This window comes from Eretmochelys imbricata, chromosome 8, assembly GCF_965152235.1.
Source record: "Eretmochelys imbricata isolate rEreImb1 chromosome 8, rEreImb1.hap1, whole genome shotgun sequence".
Lineage (NCBI taxonomy): Eukaryota > Metazoa > Chordata > Testudines > Cheloniidae > Eretmochelys > Eretmochelys imbricata.
In genome coordinates this window covers 66,491,774-66,513,485 of record NC_135579.1, presented here as the reverse complement: position 1 = coordinate 66,513,485, position 21,712 = coordinate 66,491,774, and the positions used below count along the sequence as shown (strand labels likewise).

Below are 21,712 nucleotides of genomic sequence, written 5' to 3'. Positions count from 1 at the left end.
CTAACTTGTTAATATAGTAACTGGGATAATGTGCTGACAACAATTTTCCATATTAAGGTACTTGTCCTGCCTGCAGAACACTTTTCTCTACTGATAATGCAATTCAATGGAGGAAAGTAATGTTTTGATAAGCATGCGTGAAGATCATTCCTTTCATGTTCGCTACAGGTAAGACTATGTACTGTTTTGGATAAAGCTTTAAGTACTATATTAACAATAGAAACCTTATGTGAATGTTCAGTACTGTTCTTTTTAAAGAGAAATAGCAACGTTAAACATCATTTCAACAGGAACCCGTTTCTTAACCTGTGTTACTAGTGGCACTGTACCTTAAAACTGAAAGAAATTTTAAAATACCATTTACTTCTTACTGTTGAAAAGTTTTGCTCTTTTTTTGGCTTGAACAGTGAAAATAGACTAGTCAGTCAGTTGCCTAGTTGATTTCATTTCCTCCCCCCCACCCCCACTTACATTAGTACAGTGCAAACTTTGATGGAAAATATTTCCACTGGATGCGGGAACTTTCCATTAGAAACGTTTCTAATGGTCTTAGGTTTTGTCAAGCTTATTTTGCAAAACCTAAAATTTGGTTCAGATTTGACTTGACAGTGTCTCTTCTGGTGCTGAACCCAAGAATTGTGTAAGATGAGAAAATAATTTAAAAAAACCTGTCATTCCACACTTCTGTAAGTTTGGTACTGTTCTTTCAAGAAGTTCCACTTTTTATACCTTCCATAGCTGTGCTCTGAGCTCGCTTAAGCTTATGCTCAAATAAATTGGTTAGTCGCTATGGTGCCACAAGTACTCCTTTTCTTTTTGCGAATACAGACTAACAGGGCTGCTACTCTGAAACCTGTCACTGTACTGGAATTGTGTGCTATTGCCAAATGAACTGGTGTATGTGATTTACTACAAAAATATTGCAGTGTTTATGAGGGTTTAACATGCCAATTTGATGTGACTTTTTGTTATGTTCTAAGAAGGAAGTGGAGCATAATCCCAGTAGTGTAATTCATGTGTACCTCCCTTCATTGACTTCCAGTTAATTTCCTGAAATGGTCCACAGTATTTGACAGTCTTCTGCTGTATTGTGTTATCTTGCTGTACCCCCTTGACCGTACCCCCAGCACCCCCACAAACTATGCGTATTTTCACAATCTACTGACTATATGAGCTAGGGAGGGTGTGCCTGAGAGGTACTTCTTGCATAAATCTGGATGACAGTGCTTAAAGGTGTAAATGTGTAAAGGAGGAATGTTGGCTTGGAGGTGAAGTTGCTATATCTTGATATAATTTGACATACTAAACACTTAAAATCTGTTAAAGGTAAACTTGTTTGATATGCTGTTATTGAGGCAAATTCTATCTTCATTAAATGAGGATATTCACCTTGCTCGTGTAGATGTTGAAATTTGGTTATAAAGCACATTAAAGGTGAAGGACTATAGAAATACTTAGTGCTCTTGCTGTCGGGTGGTGGCAGGTCAGCATGATCACACCTTTTCTTCCCAGAACCTGTATTATCTGTTCTGTGGTGCCCCTTCAGCAAGGCTAATAGCAATGTTGTCTGCCACTGTACCATGCTACACAGGAGTAGTGCTAGTGTAGATGCCAATCAGGGACCTGACAACTGCACTGATGCAGTTGGTTCTCCCAGTGCAATTCTGGAATACCCCACCCCACCCTTCTGTGACAGCAGAGGGTGAAAATTGTATTTAATCATGATGGTTCTTAAATAATGGTCAGATTACTCTGTGCCTAAGGATGGTTGTGGCAATTATCCTAAAAGGTGGTTGGTTTTGGTGAGGTAATAGCTACACATTTTTAATTTCCAAGGAACTAGTATAAAGAAAAAGCTCATAAGTAAGATTGAGATATTGAACTGATCTGAGGCTTTTTTATTTAAATGGCTGTAGTTTAGAGTTTAGTTCTTGAGTCAGTTAATTGTAGAGTGTAGAATTTAGAAGGTTTAAAAAAAAAACCTCCCCCCCCCCCATAACTTTATGTTCAGGTCATCTATTATTTGTGTGTCAGTATTTGTATATGCAGAAGGTGATCTCTCTTGCCTTTTGTCTCTTGAGCAGAATTCCCTTTCCAAAGAGATTCCTATATCAAGGGTTCTCAAACAATTTGAATGGCGGGGCCCACATTTTAGTACAGAGATATGATTGTGGATCTGTTTTTGATTGTGTGGGCCATCACTTTTCGCACTCTATAGTCAGACAATATCTCTGTGGCAGCTACATCAATTGCCTACATGGAGAAACATATTTTGGGTTGTCTTCTATTGCTATTCACTGGCTGGAAATAAGGATGATGCCAACACCAGTGACTGCCCAGCTCTCTAGAGACCACCAGCAAATGCTCCTTGGAGCAACTACTGGCAAACTACCTCCACCACAGAACACTAAATTAGTGCACCAAACATCCCACAACTAAGGGGTTATCTTGAGTAGGATTTTTTTTTTTTAACTTGATGTAAGCATGTTTATAAAGTTCTAGTATAAACAAGGCAAGCTGTACTCTAGCATGTACTAGGTCAGGGGTGGCCAAACTGTGGCTCATGAGCCCAACGTGGCTCTTTTACAGTTAAAGTGTGGCACACAGAGCTCCCCATGCCAGCCAGACTAGGAGGGAGCTCGGGACTTCTGCCTTGCAGTGGGGTAGTGGGATAGGGCCTTCAACCTTGCAGGGTGTGCCTGCCAGGGCTGGGAGTTTCAGCAGGAGCGAGGCTGAAGCCCCAAGCCTCGGTAGGCACCTCCTGCGGGGCTGAAGCTCCAAGCCCCAGCAGGTGCGCCCCGTCTGTCGAACTTCTGAAGATTGTCGTATGCAGCTCAGAGGGCCAGTAAGTTTGGCCACCCCTGTACTGGTGGTCAAGTTGAAACTGAGACTCCCATCAGGCTTCAACTCAGCCAGCTAGCATGTACTAAGGTACAGTTTGCCTTGTTAAAACTACAATTTTACAACATGCTAGTTAACACATACATTGCTGGGAGGCACTAGTCCAGTAAAGGGATGTGTGTGGAAAGGAAGGTTAAGGGACAGAGTTAAGGTGGTGTGTGGTGTATAACACTTTTGTGTTAGTATAACGTTTGTGCTTTTGATGGAGATTACCTTTCTTACATTTTTAATTTTTTTGTGTCTGGTTTTGTGTCAGATGTTCTGTGTAGCAGTTTCACAACAAACTTGTGTGTGTATTTAGTAGTAGTATAAATCTGATCAGGAGCCTTCAGAAATCCCATTCACAGGAATGAACAGGTTGAGTTTTGGTTGATAGTATTTCTGGACGCAGGTATGACTTCTGGTCTTGTTTTGTTCTTCTAACTTCTGTTTCCTTATAACAGTTTTCTGCAGCTTCACTGTTTGCAGACTACAGTTAAAGTAAAAGTTTAAAGCAAAGATTCCAAATAGTGGGGGGGGTGTGTTATTTTATTAGTAGTAGAGAAAATTCAAAGGAGAAGGTTAAGAAAAAAGATGATTTTTAAAAAGGAGCCGGATGAGATGAATTACTTTGAGTGACAAATGAGGGTAAGGTAGTTTTACAAATGAGAATTTATACAGAACAAAAACCTTTGGGAGAAAAGCAGGACCAGGCGAATAAGTAGAATAACAAAATGAAGCACTTGTGTGAATATTTCCACAAAAACAACTTAAAGAGCATTATCCTGTTTAGCTGGAACAGAATTTCCCTAGAATTACACAAATGAATGAAGCTTGTTCTCTCTTGGTCTCTACTGCTTCAATGCATCCTTTGTTATGCACTTGGTTAGTGAATAATGAAGTAATTCAAGTTAGACAATATAACAGACAGGAAGAATATGAAATTACTTTCTTGTAACTATTTAATTACTTCCTAAAAATTTGATAACCCAACCTCATCTTGTCTGCGTGCTTACAATTTATCCATGTTAGCAGCAGTAATTTAAACCTGATTTGAGAGCATTCCAAAAAAGGGGATGTTTTTGAAACTGAGAATAGTGTGTGTTCAGTAGCTCAGGCTGTTCCTGTCACTAACTTTGAAGGTTATGTGTAATTCCTTTTTTAATTACCAGATTTTAGACCCAGAGCAGAAGTCTGTAATCAGCCTGTTTGTCCAAAACTACATTGGCAAAATCTGAGAGCTGGGTAGCGATCTATAATATGGTATGACTAAAAATATGGAAAAATTGGTCAGTGCAGGCATCTGCAGTTAGTCTGAGACACGTACTTCCTTCTCTTCCTTCCTTTCTCACAATTAAGCTAGACCCCAAACTTGAAATAAGTCAATAAGAGAGTGATCCAAAGGGAAAGTAGTTCTTAGATTTTTTGGCATCCACTGGTTCCTAAAAATAGCTTTTATAAATCAATAGACTGTTTATATAAGACCAATTCAGACTGGAAATAAGGTGCACATTTTTAACAGGGAGGGTAATTAACTATTGGAACAATTTACCAAGAGTTGTGGTGGATTCTCCATCACTGGCAATTTTTAAACCAAGATTGGAAGTTTTTCTAAGAAGATATGTTCTACTTCTACCAGGAATTAATTCATGGAAATCCTATTGCCTGCATTGTACAGGCGGTCAGATTCTATCACAGAGGCCCCTTCTGGACTTATAATATATGACTCAATATAGCTATGCTTGTGGTGGTAGTTTTTTTTTTTAATCTTTAGTTTCCTGTGGTTTTTCCCCTTTAATTGAAACTTTTATAGTTCCCTATCCTCACTTACCATAACTAGGGCCCTACCAAATTCACCGCCATGAAAAACGTGTCACTGACCATGAAATCTGGTCTCCCCCTGTGAAATCTGGTCTATTGCGTGCTTTTACCCTATACCATACCTATTTCACAGGGGAGACCAGAGTTTCTCAAACTGGGGGTCCTGACCCAAAAGGGAGTTGCAGGGCTCACAAGGTTATTTTACGGGGGATTGTGGTATTTCCACCCTTATTTCTGTGCTACCTTTGGAGCTGGGCAGCCGGAGAGCAGCAGCTGTTGGCAAGGCACCCAGCTTTGAAGGCAGTGCCCCGCCATCAGCAGCTCAGAAGTAAGAGCAGCAATGCCATAGCATACCACCCTTACTTCTGCTCTGCTGCCTTCAAAACTGGGTGGCTGGAGAGTGGTGGCTGCTGACTGAGGGCTCAGCTCTCCAGACAGCAGTGCAGAAATAAGGGTGGCAATACCATTCCATGCCATCCTTACTTCTGCATTGCTGCTGGCAGCGGCTTGGCCTTCAGAGCTGGGCTCCTGGTCAGCAGCCGCTGCTCTCCAGCTGCCCAGCTCTGAAGGTAGCTTCTGCAGCAGTGCAGAAGTAAGAGTAGCAGCACCACAGCCCCCCGTACAATAATCTTGTGACTTCCCCATAACTCCTTTTGGGGTCAGGACCCCTAAAATTACAACACTGTGTGAAATTTTACATTTAAATAGCTGAAATCATGAAATTTACTATTTTAAAAATCTTATGACCGTGAAATTAACCAAAATGGACCATTAGTTTGGTAGGGCCCTAACCATAACTGACAGAGCTGAACTGAAATCTAACAAAAATTCTAGATTATTTTTAGTGTATTTCAATAAGCTATTCACTGCTCTTGCGTTTTGATGAACTTTAACCAAAAAGAGAACTTCAGCATTTCTTATCTTTTGCATGGTAAGAATAATTCTTCTTTGAGTGGTTGCACATGTCCATTCCACTATAGGTGTGTGCATGCCCTGAGCACAGTCGCAAGAAAATTTTCCCTTAGTGGTACCTGTCAGCTCAGCTCTGGCGCCCCATTGTGCTGTGTGCTCATAGTTCCAGTATAAAGGGTCTGACCAACCCTGCGCCCCTCAGGTTCTTCTTACCACCCAGGACAGTTGCTGGAACTGCTCTCCTTGCTTCGGCAAGCTGTTCTCAGTGGTCTTTGTGGTTTCTTCTTTTCTTCATATTGTGTGTGTATATATAGTGAACGTATAAATAGTTCTTTGAGTGCTTGCACATGACCTTTCCATTGTAGGTGTGTGAGTGTGCCCTGTGCACAGCTGCTGGAAATTTTCCCCCAGTGGTATCCATCGGGTTGGCTCTGGCACCCTCTGGTGCTGCACACTCGTAGTGCCGGGATAAGGGGTGGGGACATGCTGAGCCCACACTCCTCAGTTTCTTCTTATCGCCCATGACGGCTGTTGGAACTTCCCTCCTTGCTTCAGCAAGACTCTGTAGTGCAGTGGTTCTCAAACTTTTGTACTGGTGACCCCTTTCACATAGCAAGCCCCTGAGTGCGACCCCCCTCCCCCATAAATTAAAAACACTTTAAAATATGTTTAACACCATTATAAATGCTAGAGGCAAAGCGGGGTTTGGGGTGGAGGCTGACAGCTCGCGACCCCCTGTGTAATAGCCTCGCGGTCCCAACCCCCAGTTTGAGAACCCCTGCTCTAGTGGTTCCTCTAGCCGGGGGGCTGACGCTCGCAGCAGGGGTCAGGCCGATCCCCGCACTCACCAGCGGCGGCAGGAAGCAGAGCAACCCAGCCCTAGCCCACTCCATTCTGCTGGCTCTCTGCTGTGTCAGTGAGTGCCGGGGGCGTGGACCCCTTCCCCCAAGTCCTCTCCCCCCAAGACACACGGCTGGGGCGAGGGGAGCGGAGCGGGCGCCGTCCTCCGCTAATCCCCAAAGCGGCCCCCCACAGCTCCTGCCTCTGCAGGCCTTGCGCACAGCCCAGACCCTCTGCGGAGTGGGGAGCTTCGGCTGTGTAGGGCACCGTAATTTGTAGGGGTGGGGCTGCAAGTACAGTATTGAGATACACTGGAACCCAGTACCAACTGTGGGGAGAAGCCTGGTACCGACCACGGAGCCGAACCTGGCGCTGGACAGCAGGAGCAGACCCCTCTGGCAGAGGGAGGGGTGGACATTGCGCTAGCACTGCATGCTTCCTCCTCCTCCTCCTCCTTGCCTGATGAAGCGCTGTTGGCGAAGGAGTTGTTCCCAGTATGGGATGATTATAAGGCCCACCAGGACTTATTAAAGCGGGTGGCGTCCAACCTAAATATCCAGGCAGAGGAAGTAAGGGAAACTATTGACTGCTTCCTGCACATCTTAGGGACGGGAGGTCCCTCTAGGGTGGCCTTTCCCATACATGGCCAAGTGGACTGAGCTAAAATATTTTGTACCAGCCAAGGACTTTCTGTGAGTTCTTATTTTCTCACCCTCCCCCAGGGTCCCTCGTAATGGTGGCTGCCAGAGAGAGAGAGAGAGAGAGACTGTCAAGGCCAGGCAGGACTGACGCCTAAGGCAAAAGACCCTAAAAAATTAGACCTCCTGGGGAGAAAGGCTTATTCTATAGGAGAATTGCAGTTCCAAATAGTGAACCAGCAAGCCATGTTGTCTTGCTACGATTTTAATATGTGGGGGGTCAATGGACAAATTTCTGGGCAAATTTCCCCAGGATGATAGGGGTTCTTGGCCCTCGTGGAGGAGGGCAAGACAGTGGTGAGGACTTTGTTGCAGGTAGCCCTGGATTCTGCGGCTAGATAAATGGCCACGGCTGTCACTATATGTTGAGCTTCATGGTTGCAATGGTCAGGTTTTCCTCAGGACATGCAACAGACAATCCAAGACCTGCCCTTTGAGGGATCCTCTCTTTTCTGAACTAACGGATGTGAGGCTACATGGCCTTAAAGATTCTAGGGCGCCACTGAAATTGCTGGGTCTGCATATGCCCGCCCAGTCAAGAAGGTCCTGTAGACCTCAGCAGTATGGGTGTTATTACTCCCAACTGCCCAGGCAGTATCAGAGGAGGAGGAGAAACGGAGGGTTTGGGCACAGACCACCTCCGCCCTCATCCTCCATGGGACCTTCTCAGGTGGCTCCGAGCCAACCTGGCATCTTGAGATATTTGTTTTGACAAGGCACTTGACGATGGACTACCAACCCCCCTCCTCCAGGATCCAGTCAACCCTGTCTTTTCCAACTGCCTTTCCCATTTACTCTAAGCCTGGGAACACATTACTTCGGACTGCTGGGTTCTAAGCTCTGTGGAATCCAGATATACCCTCCAGTTTGTTTCTAACCCACCTTCCCACCCCCTACCCTGTTCCTCTTCAGGGATCCTTCTCACGAGCTTTTTCTGCAACAAGAGGTTCAATCCCCCTTCGGATGGGAGCCGTGGAAGAGGTTCCACTACATCTAAGGGGAAGAGGGTACTATCCCGGTATTTTCTTATACCCAAGGCTAAGGCAGGTCTCAGGCCCTTCCTAGACCTGTATGGACTCAACCATATGCATGGTCTCCTTGGCCTCAATCATCCTGTCCACTGGATTCAGGGATTGGTATGCTGCCCTCGACTTGAAAGATGCCTATTTCCATGAATTGATATTCCAGGGCCAAAGGAGGTACCAAAGGTTTGTGATGAACCAGGCCCATTACCAATTTGCATCCCTGCCTTTTGGAAAGTCCATGGCTCCAAGAGTATTCACCAAATGCATGGCAGTGGTAGTTAGCTTTTCTGAGAAAAAAAGGGGTCCAAGTCTTCCCATAACTCAACGACTGGCCGATCAAAGGTCGGTCCCAAGTGTAGGTCGAGCTGGACATTGCTTTGATACAAATGACCTTTCAGTCCTTGGGTCTACTAATAAACATCCAGAAGTCGACCCTCATACCGTGCAACACATAGAATTTATAGGGGCAGTTCTTAACTCCCTACAAGCAAAAGCTCTTCTACCCAAGGACCACTTCTGGGAGATTTCATCCCAAATAAGCTCCCTGCAGTCACAGCTGATCACGACAGTTCAAGTTTGTTTAAGCCTCCTCGGACACATGCATCGTGTACCTACATGGTTAGACATGCAAGTCTGAGACTCTGTCCACCTCTCCAAGCTTGGTTAGCCTCTGTCTATTCCCCGTCCAGGCACCACCTGGACAGGGTTCTCCCGATACCTCTGCAAGTTCTGGACTCGGTAACGTGGTGGTTAGACTGCAATACGGTCTGTGCGGGGGTACCTTTTGCGAGGCCCTGACCATCAGCACATCTGGTCACTGACCTCTCAGTGCTAGGATTTGGTCTGTGGTCTCGAGAGGAGTTCACGCTCTATCGATATCCGGAAACTGAGGGCTGTTCACCTGGCTTGCCAGGCATTCTTGCCTCACATCACAAACACCATGATCTCTGTTTTTATGGGCAATACCTCAGCCATGTTCTATATCAACAGATGGAGGAACTCTGTCAAGAGGCAATCTGTCTGGGAATTATCCATAGCAAATTCGATAGGCCTCGAAGTGTCTTACGTTCCAGGGGTGCAAAATCTTCTTGCAGATCACCTGAGCAGGTCCTTTTCAGCTCACCACGAGTGCTCTCTCCGCCCGGATGTCACGAGGGATATTTTCTACAGGTGGGTAGTTCCCCACATAGACCTGTTTGCCACCTGTACCAACAGGAAGTGTCAGCAGTTCTGCTCCCTGAGGGGCCACAGTCAAGGGTCTCTCATCAGCACTTTTCTCCTGTTATGGTCGAATCACCTACTGTACGTTTTTCCACCCATCCCGTTGATTCACAAGGTTCTGATGAAGATCAAGCAGGACCAAGCTTGGGTCATCCTAATAGCTCCACCGGGGCCCAGGAAACATTGGTACTCCCTGCTACTTTGGCTGTCCATGGAGCCTCTGAACAGTCTCTAGTTATTCCCAGGCCTGATCACACAAGACTACGGGCCACTATAGGCAGTGAGTTATATGGGTCCGTGGTGTCCATGCTCCATCAGTATTCAAGAACGTGGGCCCAGCTCCACCAAAGTTTTTGGGCTTATATTTTCAGAGCTGTCCCATACATAGGACGGACCGGGGCAACCACCCTGGGTCCTGTGCTTTGGGGGGCGCTGTGCTTCAGGGGGACACAGAGGCCAGGGTGGCCTGGAAGGTTAGCAGAGGGGCTTGGCCTTCCCGCCCCTGCTCCACCCTGCCCCCGCTTCCGCCTCTTTATGGCTTCCACCTCCTCCCCCAAGCAATGCAGGCAAAGCGGGGCGGGCTGAGACCAGGTCGCTCGCTGCTGGTGGTGCCAGACCCCCCCTCCCCCCAGCTCCCCGGGCTGCCCTGGATCCTGTGTCCCCCTGAAGTGCGGGGCCCTCCAAAGCATGGGGCCTAAGGCGGTTGCCCCGGTCTGTCCTATCAACAGGATAGCTCTGCTTGGACCAGTTCTGGGCACCAACAAAAATTATACAAACCTGGCACCCATGCGGGTCACTGCTTCATCCAAACCTCAGCGCATTGCATCTAAAGGCCTGGAATCTTTATGGCTAAATCCTGAGGAACTAGCTTGCTCCAAACAAGTGCATAAAGTTCTGTTGGGCAGCAGGAAGCCCTCCACGAGGATAACTTACTGGGAAAAATGGAAGTGATTTTCTGTGCAGTCATCACAGCAAGGAGTTCCACCGGAGTGCACATCCGTGCAAATAGTTTTGGATTACCTTTTATCCTTGACAGGTTTCAGAGTAACAGCCATGTTAGTCTGTATTTGCAAAAAGAAAAGGAGTACTTGTGGCACCTTAGAGACTAACCAATTTATTTGAGCATAAGCTTTCGTGAGCTACAGCTCACTTCATCGGATGCATACTGCGGAAAATACAGAAGATGTTCTTTTATCCTTGAAAGACCAAGGCCTTTCCCTGTCTTCAATCAAGGTTCATCTGATGGCTATCTCCGCGTTCCATCCCAAAGTTGACAATAAGTCCCTTTCTTCTCATGAGAAGGTAAGCTGTTTTCTGAAAGGCCTGGAGAAGGCATTTCCCCAAGTAAGAGACCCATTTTCTCCCTGGGATTTGAACCTTATCATCTCAAAGCTGACAAACTCGTACTTCGAGCCACTAGCAACGTGCTCATTATTACAGCTCTTTTGGGAGGTTGCCTTTCTGGTGGTCATTACATTGGCCAGGAGAGAGTCAGAGATTTGGGCCCTCACCGCAGAGCTTCCATACACATATTTTCTTTAAAAATAAGGTCCAGCTACATCCACATCCAAAATTTCTTCTGAAAGTGGTGTCCCAGTTCCACTGTAACCAACCAGTCTTTTTCCCAGTCTTTTACTCGGCGACTCATGTGAACAGAGGAGAGCAGTGCCTGCAATCTTTGGACGAGGTGCGCTTTGGCATTCTACATTGAAAGGACTAAGCTATTCTGTAGATTGCCTCAGCTCTTCATAGCAATAGCAGAAAGGATGAAAGGCCTCCCTGTATCTGCACAGAGGATTTTGTCTTGGATCACATCATGATCCGAGCGTGTTATGACCTGGCAGGGACTTCCCCTCCACCAAACCTGACCGCTCATTCCACAAGATCTCAGGCCTGTTCTGCAGCTTTTCTGTCTCAAGTTCCGATTCAAGACATCTGTCGAGCCACCACCTGGTCTTCAGTACACACGTTCTCGACACATTATGCCATCGCTCAGCAGGCCAGAGATGATTCACACTTTGGCCGCGCAGTACTACAGTTGGCTTGTCCTTGATCTCCGAGCCCACCTCCAACGCAACTGCTTGTGAGTTACCTACAATGAAATGGACATGGGCAAACACTCCAACAAAAAGAAACGGTTAACTAACATTTCCATAACTGTTGTTCTTTGAGATGTATTGCACATGTCCATTCCAAGACCCACCCGACGGCCCCACTCTTGGAGTGGTCAGTAAGAAGAAAATGAGGAGTGCAGGCTCAGCATAGCCCCTTATACTGGCGCTATGAGCATGTGGCAGCAGGGGGCTCCAGAGCTGACCTGATGGATACCACTAGAGGAAAAATTTCCGGCAGCCGTGCACGGGTGCACACACACCTACAGCGGAATGAACATGTGCAACACATCTCGAAGAACAGTTACGAAAAGGTTAGTAACAGTTTTTTAGTTTAGATAGCATAATTGGCGCTTCTCCATCAGTTAGCGGAGTTTCGTCTGTTCCTGGTGCCGAGGCATGCCTCAGTAACCAGGCTTCAAGCCCTGTGCCTCCTGCAACAAGGCTATGCCTTTGAGTGACCTGCACTCTAGCTGTCTAAAGTGCTTTGATGAGGCTCACATCCGGGATCGCTGTCGGATCTGCAGCAAGTTTAAATTTCATATGAAGAAAGATTTGGAGTCCAGGCTAAAGTTTCTATTGATGAAAATGGTGGTTTTACCAAGCTGGTTGAACTCAGCACCGAGCACATCAGCTTTGATGCAGAGTGCTCCTCCCACTGTATTGGAGTCCTGGCACCATTCGCCATCCTTAGTGCCGAGAAAGAGATACAAGGAGCAGCTGACCGAGATGGGTCATTCCCCAACATCAAAGAAGTCCAAGAATGGGGAGCAGCTTGCAGTGCAACCTAAGTCAGGCCACTCCTCTGCCTCGGCATTGCAGGTCACACCGTTGACTTCAACCCCCTATGCAGGCAGTGCTGAACCGTGTGCACTGGAGGGACAGTGTGGCATCAGCATTGTTGTGGTTCTGTCCACTCTGGAGCCATTCGCTGTGGCCAGAGACCTGGTGGCCCTCTTAGTACTGCCGTCGCTGGCAGTACCAGAGTCGGCAGTGCCGGGGCCTGCGGGCAGGAGGGATCATGTAGCACCCAGCTGCCATCCGGTTCTGGGCCCCAGATGCATGCCTGGCCCTGATGCATGCCTCCCCGCCCCGGCAGTAATCTCCAGCACCAGTGGGAGTCTCACCTCCACGGTCCCCGGAAGAAGGCTTGTTTTCGGAGTCGGAAATTGGGTTGTATTCTTCTCATCCGAGGAGTAGACTCTGCCATGCATCCCTACCCCACCATGGTCCCTGGCACAGGAGTACCATGGCGCACTTGGCCTAGTGGTCACTTACCTATTCCAATGCAGTGGCCCTTTTGGAACCTGTGGAGATTCCCCCGATGCCAAAACTCCATTTGAGATGCTCTTACTCGGTGATGCCCAAAAAGTAGGGTGCCAGAGCTGACTTGACGGTACCACTGAGGGAAAAATTTCCAGCAACTGTACTCAGGGCACACATCTACAGTGGAATGGACATGTGCAACACATCTCAAAGAACAACGCTTACAGAAAGATTAATAACCGTTTTCTTTCACTTGGTACATACTAAAAAAAAGTCAAAAGTTTGTATTTTGTTTCTTGATGAAGTGATGTTTCATCAAACAATATTTTATTTGCTAAGGAACCTGTGTAGTGTAAAATTACTTGGATGTATGACAGCAGAGGAAAAAATATTTTAAATGGTTTTTCTGTTTTATATCACATTTTCTTAAACTATCTCCCTTGTATGCCTCAGGCCTCTTCGTGCCTTTTTCTGTGGCTTTAATGCATAGTTCCCGAATACATCACAGTATCCAAGCTAAATGTTCATTTACTGTGAAGGTAGTGATAGCTAGATTTCAGTTTATAGAACTGAAGTCAAGCAGTACACATAGCTTATTTCTCAAGAATATGAAACTCTAGTACAAAGACCATTGCAAGCTAAAATCTAAAGAAACTTAGGTGATTGTGTAAGTCTTAGTACTGAGGAGCACCATATTTTCTACACGTCAAGTTAATTGGATGTGTCAGTTAACATGAGGTGCCCGGAGAGAACCTCTTGGGATAGGATTAGTTAAGATTACCCAATGAAGTGTGTTAAATCTTAAATCTTTTGTTGCTGATGGTATGACATACTGTACATAATCATTTCTGGCTTTTCCCAAACAACGTTTAACACGTACACTGTGCAATAAATTGAAAGAAGATGGCTCTGTGGAACAAATAGCAGTTCTTCAACTTCTCAAAACATAAAAGTACTGTGGGTTATGGATATCCAGTCTGGAAAGTTGGGCCTGGGAAGAACTCCATGGTTGACATACCTTTTTTCTTCTTCATCTTTGCCGGCTACCAGGCATAGGTTGTATTTAATTACAAAAGTTAAGTATGTCTATTATGTCACTCTGCTTAAGTTGTGGAATGTCAAAGACTACCAGGTACAGTACAATTTAGTTAACTCATTTTACTTATGGCCTACACTACTCTGGTTCTCCTGAAAAGCAATCCAGCGGAGCTTTCAAAATACTTTGTTCCTGCTCAGATTTTATAAAATGTTTTGTTACCTACTAATTCCTTAATCAGTGTTTCATAATATAAAAGTTACATTAACTGTTCTTCAGCTCAGTGTTTTGCCTTGATATCTATCTGCACTTTAGTAATGCCAGTGAAATAGCTGTTGGTGTTGGGGGATATTTTTAATTGCCAGTGTTAGTGATTTTGCTTTTCAGTGTTTTGACGTATTAATTCTCATTGTACTGGAGATTTGCCTGAGTGTTAAATGTTTTCTATGTCACTAGGGTGTGAACATATAATAAACTGTACTAGCTGCTGTATGCAATTTCCATGCTTAAACTCTCCTCCCAGATTAGGTAAAATGTTATCTAATATTTTTGAGCTTTTATAGTACTGCGTACTAATTTCCTCAGATCTAGTTTTGACGTTTAATTAGGTCAGTGTCCTACCCAATAAAAACTTTAAATAATTCAGGTTTCAGAGTAGCAGCCGTGTTAGTCTGTATTCACAAAAAGAAAAGGAGTACTTGTGGCACCTTAGAGACTAACAAATTTATTTGAGCATAAGCTCTGAAGTGAGCTGTAGCTCACAAAAGTTTATGCTCAAATTTGTTAGTCTCTAAGGTGCCACAAGTACTCCTTTTTAAATAACTCAGAGGCCAAAGAGTTTTCCTTTTAGCCTAGAAATGCATGATGTTGCAGTTGTGCAGAATACTAAAAAATAGAGAACATCGGATGAAGAGTTATAACTGGTTGTCCTAGTGATGGAAAGGAACACTAATAGAAAATGTTTTAATTGCATTTAAAATGTTATGCTGAGAATAAGCAATTATTAGATTCTGAAAGATAGTTTTGGGGATGAAAGGCAGTTTGGTGTTGAGTAGCTGTTGTATTTACTTTGTAAACCAAGTTAAAGAACAATTTTTAGAAGTTATGGGTATATTTTAGTGAGTGGTTTCCCAGAATAAGACTTCAGTTTGTCAGATTTTTTTTCCAAAGTATGGAATTCTATTTTATTTTTGGAATTTGTTAGCATATTACCTTTTTTAATGCTTATATAAATGTCTATACTTTTGAAAATAATGCGGTTATACTACTTTAGATGGAGAATCCTGACATCCTTGCTTAGGTATGGGTCTTTTGAGGAACAGTAGAAAATGTTCATGTGTAATTACTAACAATTCAGCAGTTTATAAGATTGAATGCACAAGGAGGGCGTTTTTGATTATTGCAGCTCTCCTAACAAAGCTGCTTTGTGCATGGCCTAAGCTCAAAATGTACTCTTGTTGCAACTTCACTTTGTACTACTTTATAAATTGATAGCAGTGCTATATTGTAAACAATGCAGAAAATATCTGTAACTATTCACATTCTTGGCTCACATTAGTGAAACATCTTCCAAGTATCTGACTGCTTCTTCTGAGTAAAACAACCTTAATTGAAATACATACTGTTGTTGTTGTCTGTTTGTCGGGTATTTGATTCACTTTGTTCTTTACAGTGCCGTTTAGTTTCCATAGAGTTGTATTGACATTACAAGGCCATCTAATGGCAAGTACCATTGAAGTGAGTCGGAAAATATTGTACCTAAAACGTTAGAAAAAGTAGTGAATGTACTTGTTCAATAGTTAATTTAAATGTTTCTCTGTTAACTGTTTTTTTAAAAAAAAAGGCATGACATTTTGCAGGCAATTATGGTATCTAACTTTAAAATTAAACATATCGTCTTTTTGGGGCAGAACCTCAACTGGGGAAGTTATTGTAGTTCCACTGACTAACTACTAGCATACATCAGATGAGCGAGCACGTGTTAAACTGGATCCTTTTTCATTTCTTAGCTACTGTAAACCATAAATCTATTAAAATTGAAACCATCAGTTTATATTTTGCCCAAACCAAATGTCAGCTGATACTTTTGACAGTACTGTAGAATTTTTTAGCTCACCTAAATATTGGAACTTTTATAACCTTTGTAAAGCATTTTAGAGTCCTTAAGGTTTTATATAAGGCCAAAATATCATAAATCTCTAGAAAATCAGTCTGTATAAAAAAAGCTAACACTTCTTTATCTCTTCAGAGCACATTCTGCATGGTAGCAATATTGATGTGGAAATAGGTTTCAGTATAATCAGGATATTTTAAAAATCCTTATTCCATGTTGAACAAATCCGCTTCTCTTCACTTCAAATTGTTACATTTTCTAAGCAAACTTAGACTTCTGAGCTCTAAAGAGGGACTTGTTTGTTTGTTTGTTTTTGTTTATTTGTGCTATAGTAGTGGCAGGAGGCATAAATGAGAAGAGAAAACACGCTGCCTCATCTGTTATATTCTTCTGAGAGAAAGGTTTCAGAGTAACAGCCGTATTAGTCTGTATTCGCAAAAAGAAAAGGAGGACTTGTGGCACCTTAGAGACTAACCAATTTATTTGAGCATAAGCTTTCATGAGCTACAGCTCACTTCATTGGATGCATACTGAGGAGGGAGTCTACATAGCCAGACAATCCTGCTGTCAGGGTGCCAATGCCTGAGATTGTCTGGCTATGTAGACTCCCTCCTCAGGCCCTGCGCTACCAGCACTCCCAGCCACCTTCGAGACACCACTGACTTCCTGAGGAAACTACAATCCATCGGTGATCTTCCTGATAACACCATCCTGGCCACTATGGATGTAGAAGCCCTCTACACCAACATTCCACATAAAGATGGACTACAAGCCGTCAAGAACACTATCCCTGATAATGTCACAGCTAACCTGGTGGCTGAACTTTGTGACTTTGTCCTTACCCATAACTATTTTACATTTGGGGACAATGTATACCTTCAGATCAGCGGCACTGCTATGGGTACCCGCATGGCCCCACAGCATGTCAACATTTTTATGGCTGATTTAGAACAACGCTTCCTCAGCTCTCGTCCCCTAACGCCCCTACTCTACTTGTGCTATATTGATGACATCTTCATCATCTGGACCCATGGAAAAGAAGCCCTTGAGGAATTTCACCATGATTTCAACAATTGCCATCCCACCATCAACCTCAGCCTGGTCCAGTCCACACAAGAGATCCACTTCCTGAACACTACAGTGCTAATAAACAATGGTCACATAAACACCACCCTATACCGGAAACCTACTGACCGCTATTCCTACCTACATGCCTCCAGCTTTCACCCTGACCACACCACACGATCCATCATCTACAGCCAAGCTCTGTGATATAACCGCATTTGCTCCAACCCCTCAGACAGAGACAGACACCTACAAGATCTCTATCAAGCATTCTTACAACTACAATACCCACCTGTGGAAGTGAAGAAACAGATTGACAGAGCCAGAAGAGTTCCCAGAAGTCACCTACTAGAGGACAGGCCTAACAAAGAAAATAACAGAACGCCACTAGCCGTCACCTTCAGCCCCCAACTAAAACCCCTCCAACGCATTATTAAGGATCTACAACCTATCCTGAAGGATGACCCAGCACTCTCTCAAATCTTGGGAGACAGGCCAGTCCTTGCCTACAGACAGCCCCCCAACCTGAAGCAAATACTCACCAGCAACCACATACCACGCAACAGAACCACTAACCCAGGAACCTATCGTTGCAACAAAGCCCGTTGCCAACTGTGCCCACATATCTATTCAGGGGACACCATCACAGGGCCTAATCACATCGCCACACTATCAGAGGCTCGTTCACCTGCACATGCACCAATGTGATATATGCCATCATGTGCCAGCAATGCCCCTCTGCCATGTACATTGGTCAAACTGGACAGTCTCTACGTAAAAGAGTAAATGGACACACATCAGATGTCAAGAATTATAACATTCATAAACCAGTCAGAGAACACTTCAATCTCTCTGGTCACGCGATTACAGACATGAAAGTCGCTATTTTACAACAAAAAAACTTCAAATCCAGACTCCAGCAAGAAACTGCTGAATTGGAATTCATTTGCAAATTGGATACTATTAATTTAGGCTTAAATAGAGACTGGGAGTGGCTAAGTCATTATGCAAGGTAGCCTATTTCCCCTTGTTTTTTCCTTCCCACACCCCCCCCCCCCCCCCGACGTTCTGGTTAAACTTGGATTTATGCTGGAAATGGCCCACCTTGATTATCATACACATTGTAAGGAGAGTGATCACTTTAGATAAGCTATTACCACCAGGAGAGTGGGGTGGGAGGAGGTATTGTTTCATGGTCTCTGTGTATATAATGTCTTCTGCAGTTTCCACAGTATGCATCCGATGAAGTGAGCTGTAGCTCACGAAAGCTTATGCTCAAATAAATTGGTTAGTCTCTAAGGTGCCACAAATACTCCTTTTTCTTTTTTCAGGTACATACTGTTAGTTTCTGAATTTACTGACAAAAACAGTTGTGCATTACTGTAATATTTACTCAGAACATGTTAGTCTACAGGACCTTAATTTAAAATTTGATTTAAAAATATTTCATTAGTGAGTTGGTGAAGATTATAAAATCACATCTCTAAAACATCCTTGCATAGATTTTTAGATGCACAAACATCTTTAGCCTTAAATGCTTGGCTCTTCAGAAAAATAGTTTTTTAAAGAAATCCTTCAAAAGACCACCCTTATCTAAAATACACATTTTCATTTTAATTACTATAGTACAAAAAACTTGCTTCCAAAGTCGTCTTGTCCTTTCTGTCCATCCCTTTCTCCAGTTGAAGAGAGCCCTTAAAGGGACAACATCCTTTCCTTCTAGATAGCTGGACAAAGTGTTTCCCTTTCTTTACTTCTGACTAGCTGATGAACTAGTTTTAAGAGAACCCTCCAACAAAATCGATACCTAGTGAGATATAAAATCCTTTGTTATGCCTAAAATCTTTGGAAACACATTTTTCAAAATTGGTGAAATTTCATAAACATGTCTGTTATGGAGGTCACACAAAGTAAATTAGTGTTCCCTTTTTCTAAAACCAATGAACATTGTTATAAACACATTAAACCTCTGTGACTGATTAATTTAAAATAACATCTTTGTTTCAGTGAGTTAAATATGTAGTAATCTGGAATGATAACTTTATGAAGGCTTAAGAGTACATTTAAAATGTAAAATCAGTTTAGAAATACTGATTAAGAGAATGTAAAACAGAGAAGAGCTGCATCATGTATTCCATAATATTTAATGTTGTATTCAGCAAGACAGCTGACTTGCCCTTCCTACAAAGTTTTTGCAACTAAATCTCTGACAAACTTCAGGGCATATCAAAAAACTTGTGACTGACATTTTTTATTTCCCAGTTTAGTGCTTTTTAATTAGGTACCTTCTGCATATCCAGTCTTCACCATCTGGCATGCAATGGAAAACATGCTTTATTTTCTTTAGAAAGAAATTGCAGAAGTGTGTTTCTTCCAAATGTCATTTTGCTTCATTTTGGTTCAGGGATTTGGCTGGAAGGGGGTGAGCAGGGTGTGGGAGGGAAAAGAGGAAGGAGACAGTGGGGAGAGGGAGGGCCCTGGGTGGAGTGGGACGGGGCCTGGGACGGAGCAGGTGTATGGGAGCCTCCCCAAGCAGCAGCTTCACCGACTGCCCATGACCGCAGGTAAGAGCGGGTCGGCTCCCGCACACCCAGTGTGCACTGCAGTCTCCTTAGGCATGGGCCATATTCACAGAGCCAAATGCGCCAACGCCGCGCATTCTGCATGAGGGAGAGGGTACAGGGGTCTCTGCGGAGAACTGAGTGTCTCCGCTGCCGTGAGGCTGGCTGGGCGTCTCGGTATCCTTTCCTGCCTCGTCCCTCCCCCGCCCTGGGCTGCAAGCCTGGACTGCCATCGGGCATAAGGGCACCGGTTTAATAATACTGCGTAGGGCCCCATAAATCCTAAGGACAGCCCTGATTGGCTGAGACCTAGCCCAATATACAAATTTTTGGTTTTAGATATTGAGAGGATTTTTCTCTCCTGACTTTGTGTAGAACATTCTACATTCGTTACCAGCACCAGTTTATATAATGTAATAGTAGTAAACTTAATGCTTGCTTTGTGATAAGGAAACCTTGTTCCAAACAAACGTAGAGCGTTTTTAATGTGCATTTGTAGGTTTCTAGTATTCAGAGAAACTTCCTGTGCATAAATGTCTTCAGAATTCAGGCTCTTATGGAAAGAACTATATTTAGACTGAACGTTACCTTTTTCCCCCTCAAATTGTGCAGAATGGAAGCTTCCTGTCTGGAGCTGGCTTTGGAAGGCGAGCGACTGTGTAAAGCAGGAGATTGTCGAGCTGGCGTGTCTTTCTTTGAAGCTGCAGTTCAGGTTGGAACAGAAGATCTAAAAACACTTAGTGCTATTTACAGTCAGCTAGGCAATGCTTATTTCTACCTGCATGAATATGCAAAAGCCCTGGAATACCACCACCATGATTTAACCCTTGCAAGGTAATTTTGTATTCCATTAGGTACATCCTCAATCTCCGTTCTGTTCTTGTGAAGATGAGCAATGGTTTGTTCAGTGAAACATTCATTGTTAATGCTTGTTAGAGACATTGATGTGCTAGTGGTGGGAGATTGGGTGGCGGTTAGTATTCTGGCAAATAATTTGGCTATCACTTTACTGGGGAGATGTAGGGTTGCCAGATTTGTGACAGCTTCCTCTTTAAATCCATCAGTTCTTCACCCTTTCCTGTCTCTAAAGCTAACTCTACCTGACTTTCCAAAAATTAAGCTGCCATTATTGTTTAATAGACACAACTCACTAGTATATTTCTCTTTAAAACTAATAATGTGATGTTGTGATTAAAATATACAAGTATGTACATTTCATGTAGTGTTTCTACAGGTATCTTTTAACGTTTTAAGCTTTTCATTACATATATTTGATACTTTTTTCCAAGCCCTTCTAGTTTTCAGACTTCCATGTTTAAATTTTAAGTTTTCAGCAGTATAATCTAAAGAAGCTGTTCCTATACAACAGTGAGAAAAAAATTATACCTTAAGGGCAGGAGGTCTGGATAATTATGTTTGACTGTTGCATTTGAAATTTTTCCTCCCTCATGAAGACAAATGTTCTAATAGACCTTAATTTAGGTTCCGGGGAAGGTGTGAACATAGTGCTATTACACCAAGTTGTGACACCTAACTATTCATTGCCAGCTTTGCATAGTAAAGGTATCTAGAATTGACACATTAATTTCTATTGATTTCATCCTTGTCCCTCCAAAGACAAATTACAGCAGACAACAATTGTAGATTCAAGCCAGAGATTTCACATTTCCAGAAGAAAAATAGTTTCTTGCTTTGACATTTTTCCCGTCTTTCTTTAGAGTACTATCACAATTATCTTCCAGGGTCCTGGGTTTTTTGGTGTAACATACCAATAAGTAAGCTGTGGCATATGTGACTGGTCCCCTCCAGGGTGCCAACAGGAACCGGGTTACCAATGTGCCCTCCTGACCCACAAGCCTGGGCTTTCTTTTACACTGTACTGCTGTGACAAGCTGCAGAATCCTCTCTAGCCTGCTCTTTCACCAGCATACATACACAAAGGGACACATCCAGCTATAATGAAATGCAGGCAGGCTCTCTGACCAGCCCCTGTATGGGAAGGCTCCAGCTAGGGTACCTACCAGCTCCACAGGCAGACACCCCCTCTGGAGTATAAACCCAGAATTATTCCATTTTGTGCTGCACAGGGAACAGTATAGTGTAAGCTCATAAAATGTGCCCTCTCCCACAGTGTGGAGAGGAATATGCAGCAGCCTTTCACCC

At 43.8% G+C, this 21,712-nt stretch overlaps 1 protein-coding gene across 7 annotated transcripts in view; it reads left to right on the top strand.

Moving 5' to 3' along the window:
• Window positions 1-21,712, top strand: part of GPSM2 (G protein signaling modulator 2) — a 58,524-nt gene that overhangs the window by 15,822 nt on the left and 20,990 nt on the right. For 5 of the 7 annotated variants that reach the window (XM_077824888.1, XM_077824882.1, XM_077824885.1 and 2 more), the window contains 2 exons: window positions 58-168; window positions 20,162-20,383. In XM_077824888.1, coding sequence (XP_077681014.1) covers window positions 107-168; window positions 20,162-20,383 — 284 coding nt within the window. In that variant the 5' untranslated portion in view covers window positions 58-106. The remainder of the gene's footprint in view (window positions 1-57; window positions 169-20,161; window positions 20,384-21,712) is intronic. The other 2 variants (XM_077824887.1, XM_077824886.1) reach the window with 2 other exon arrangements.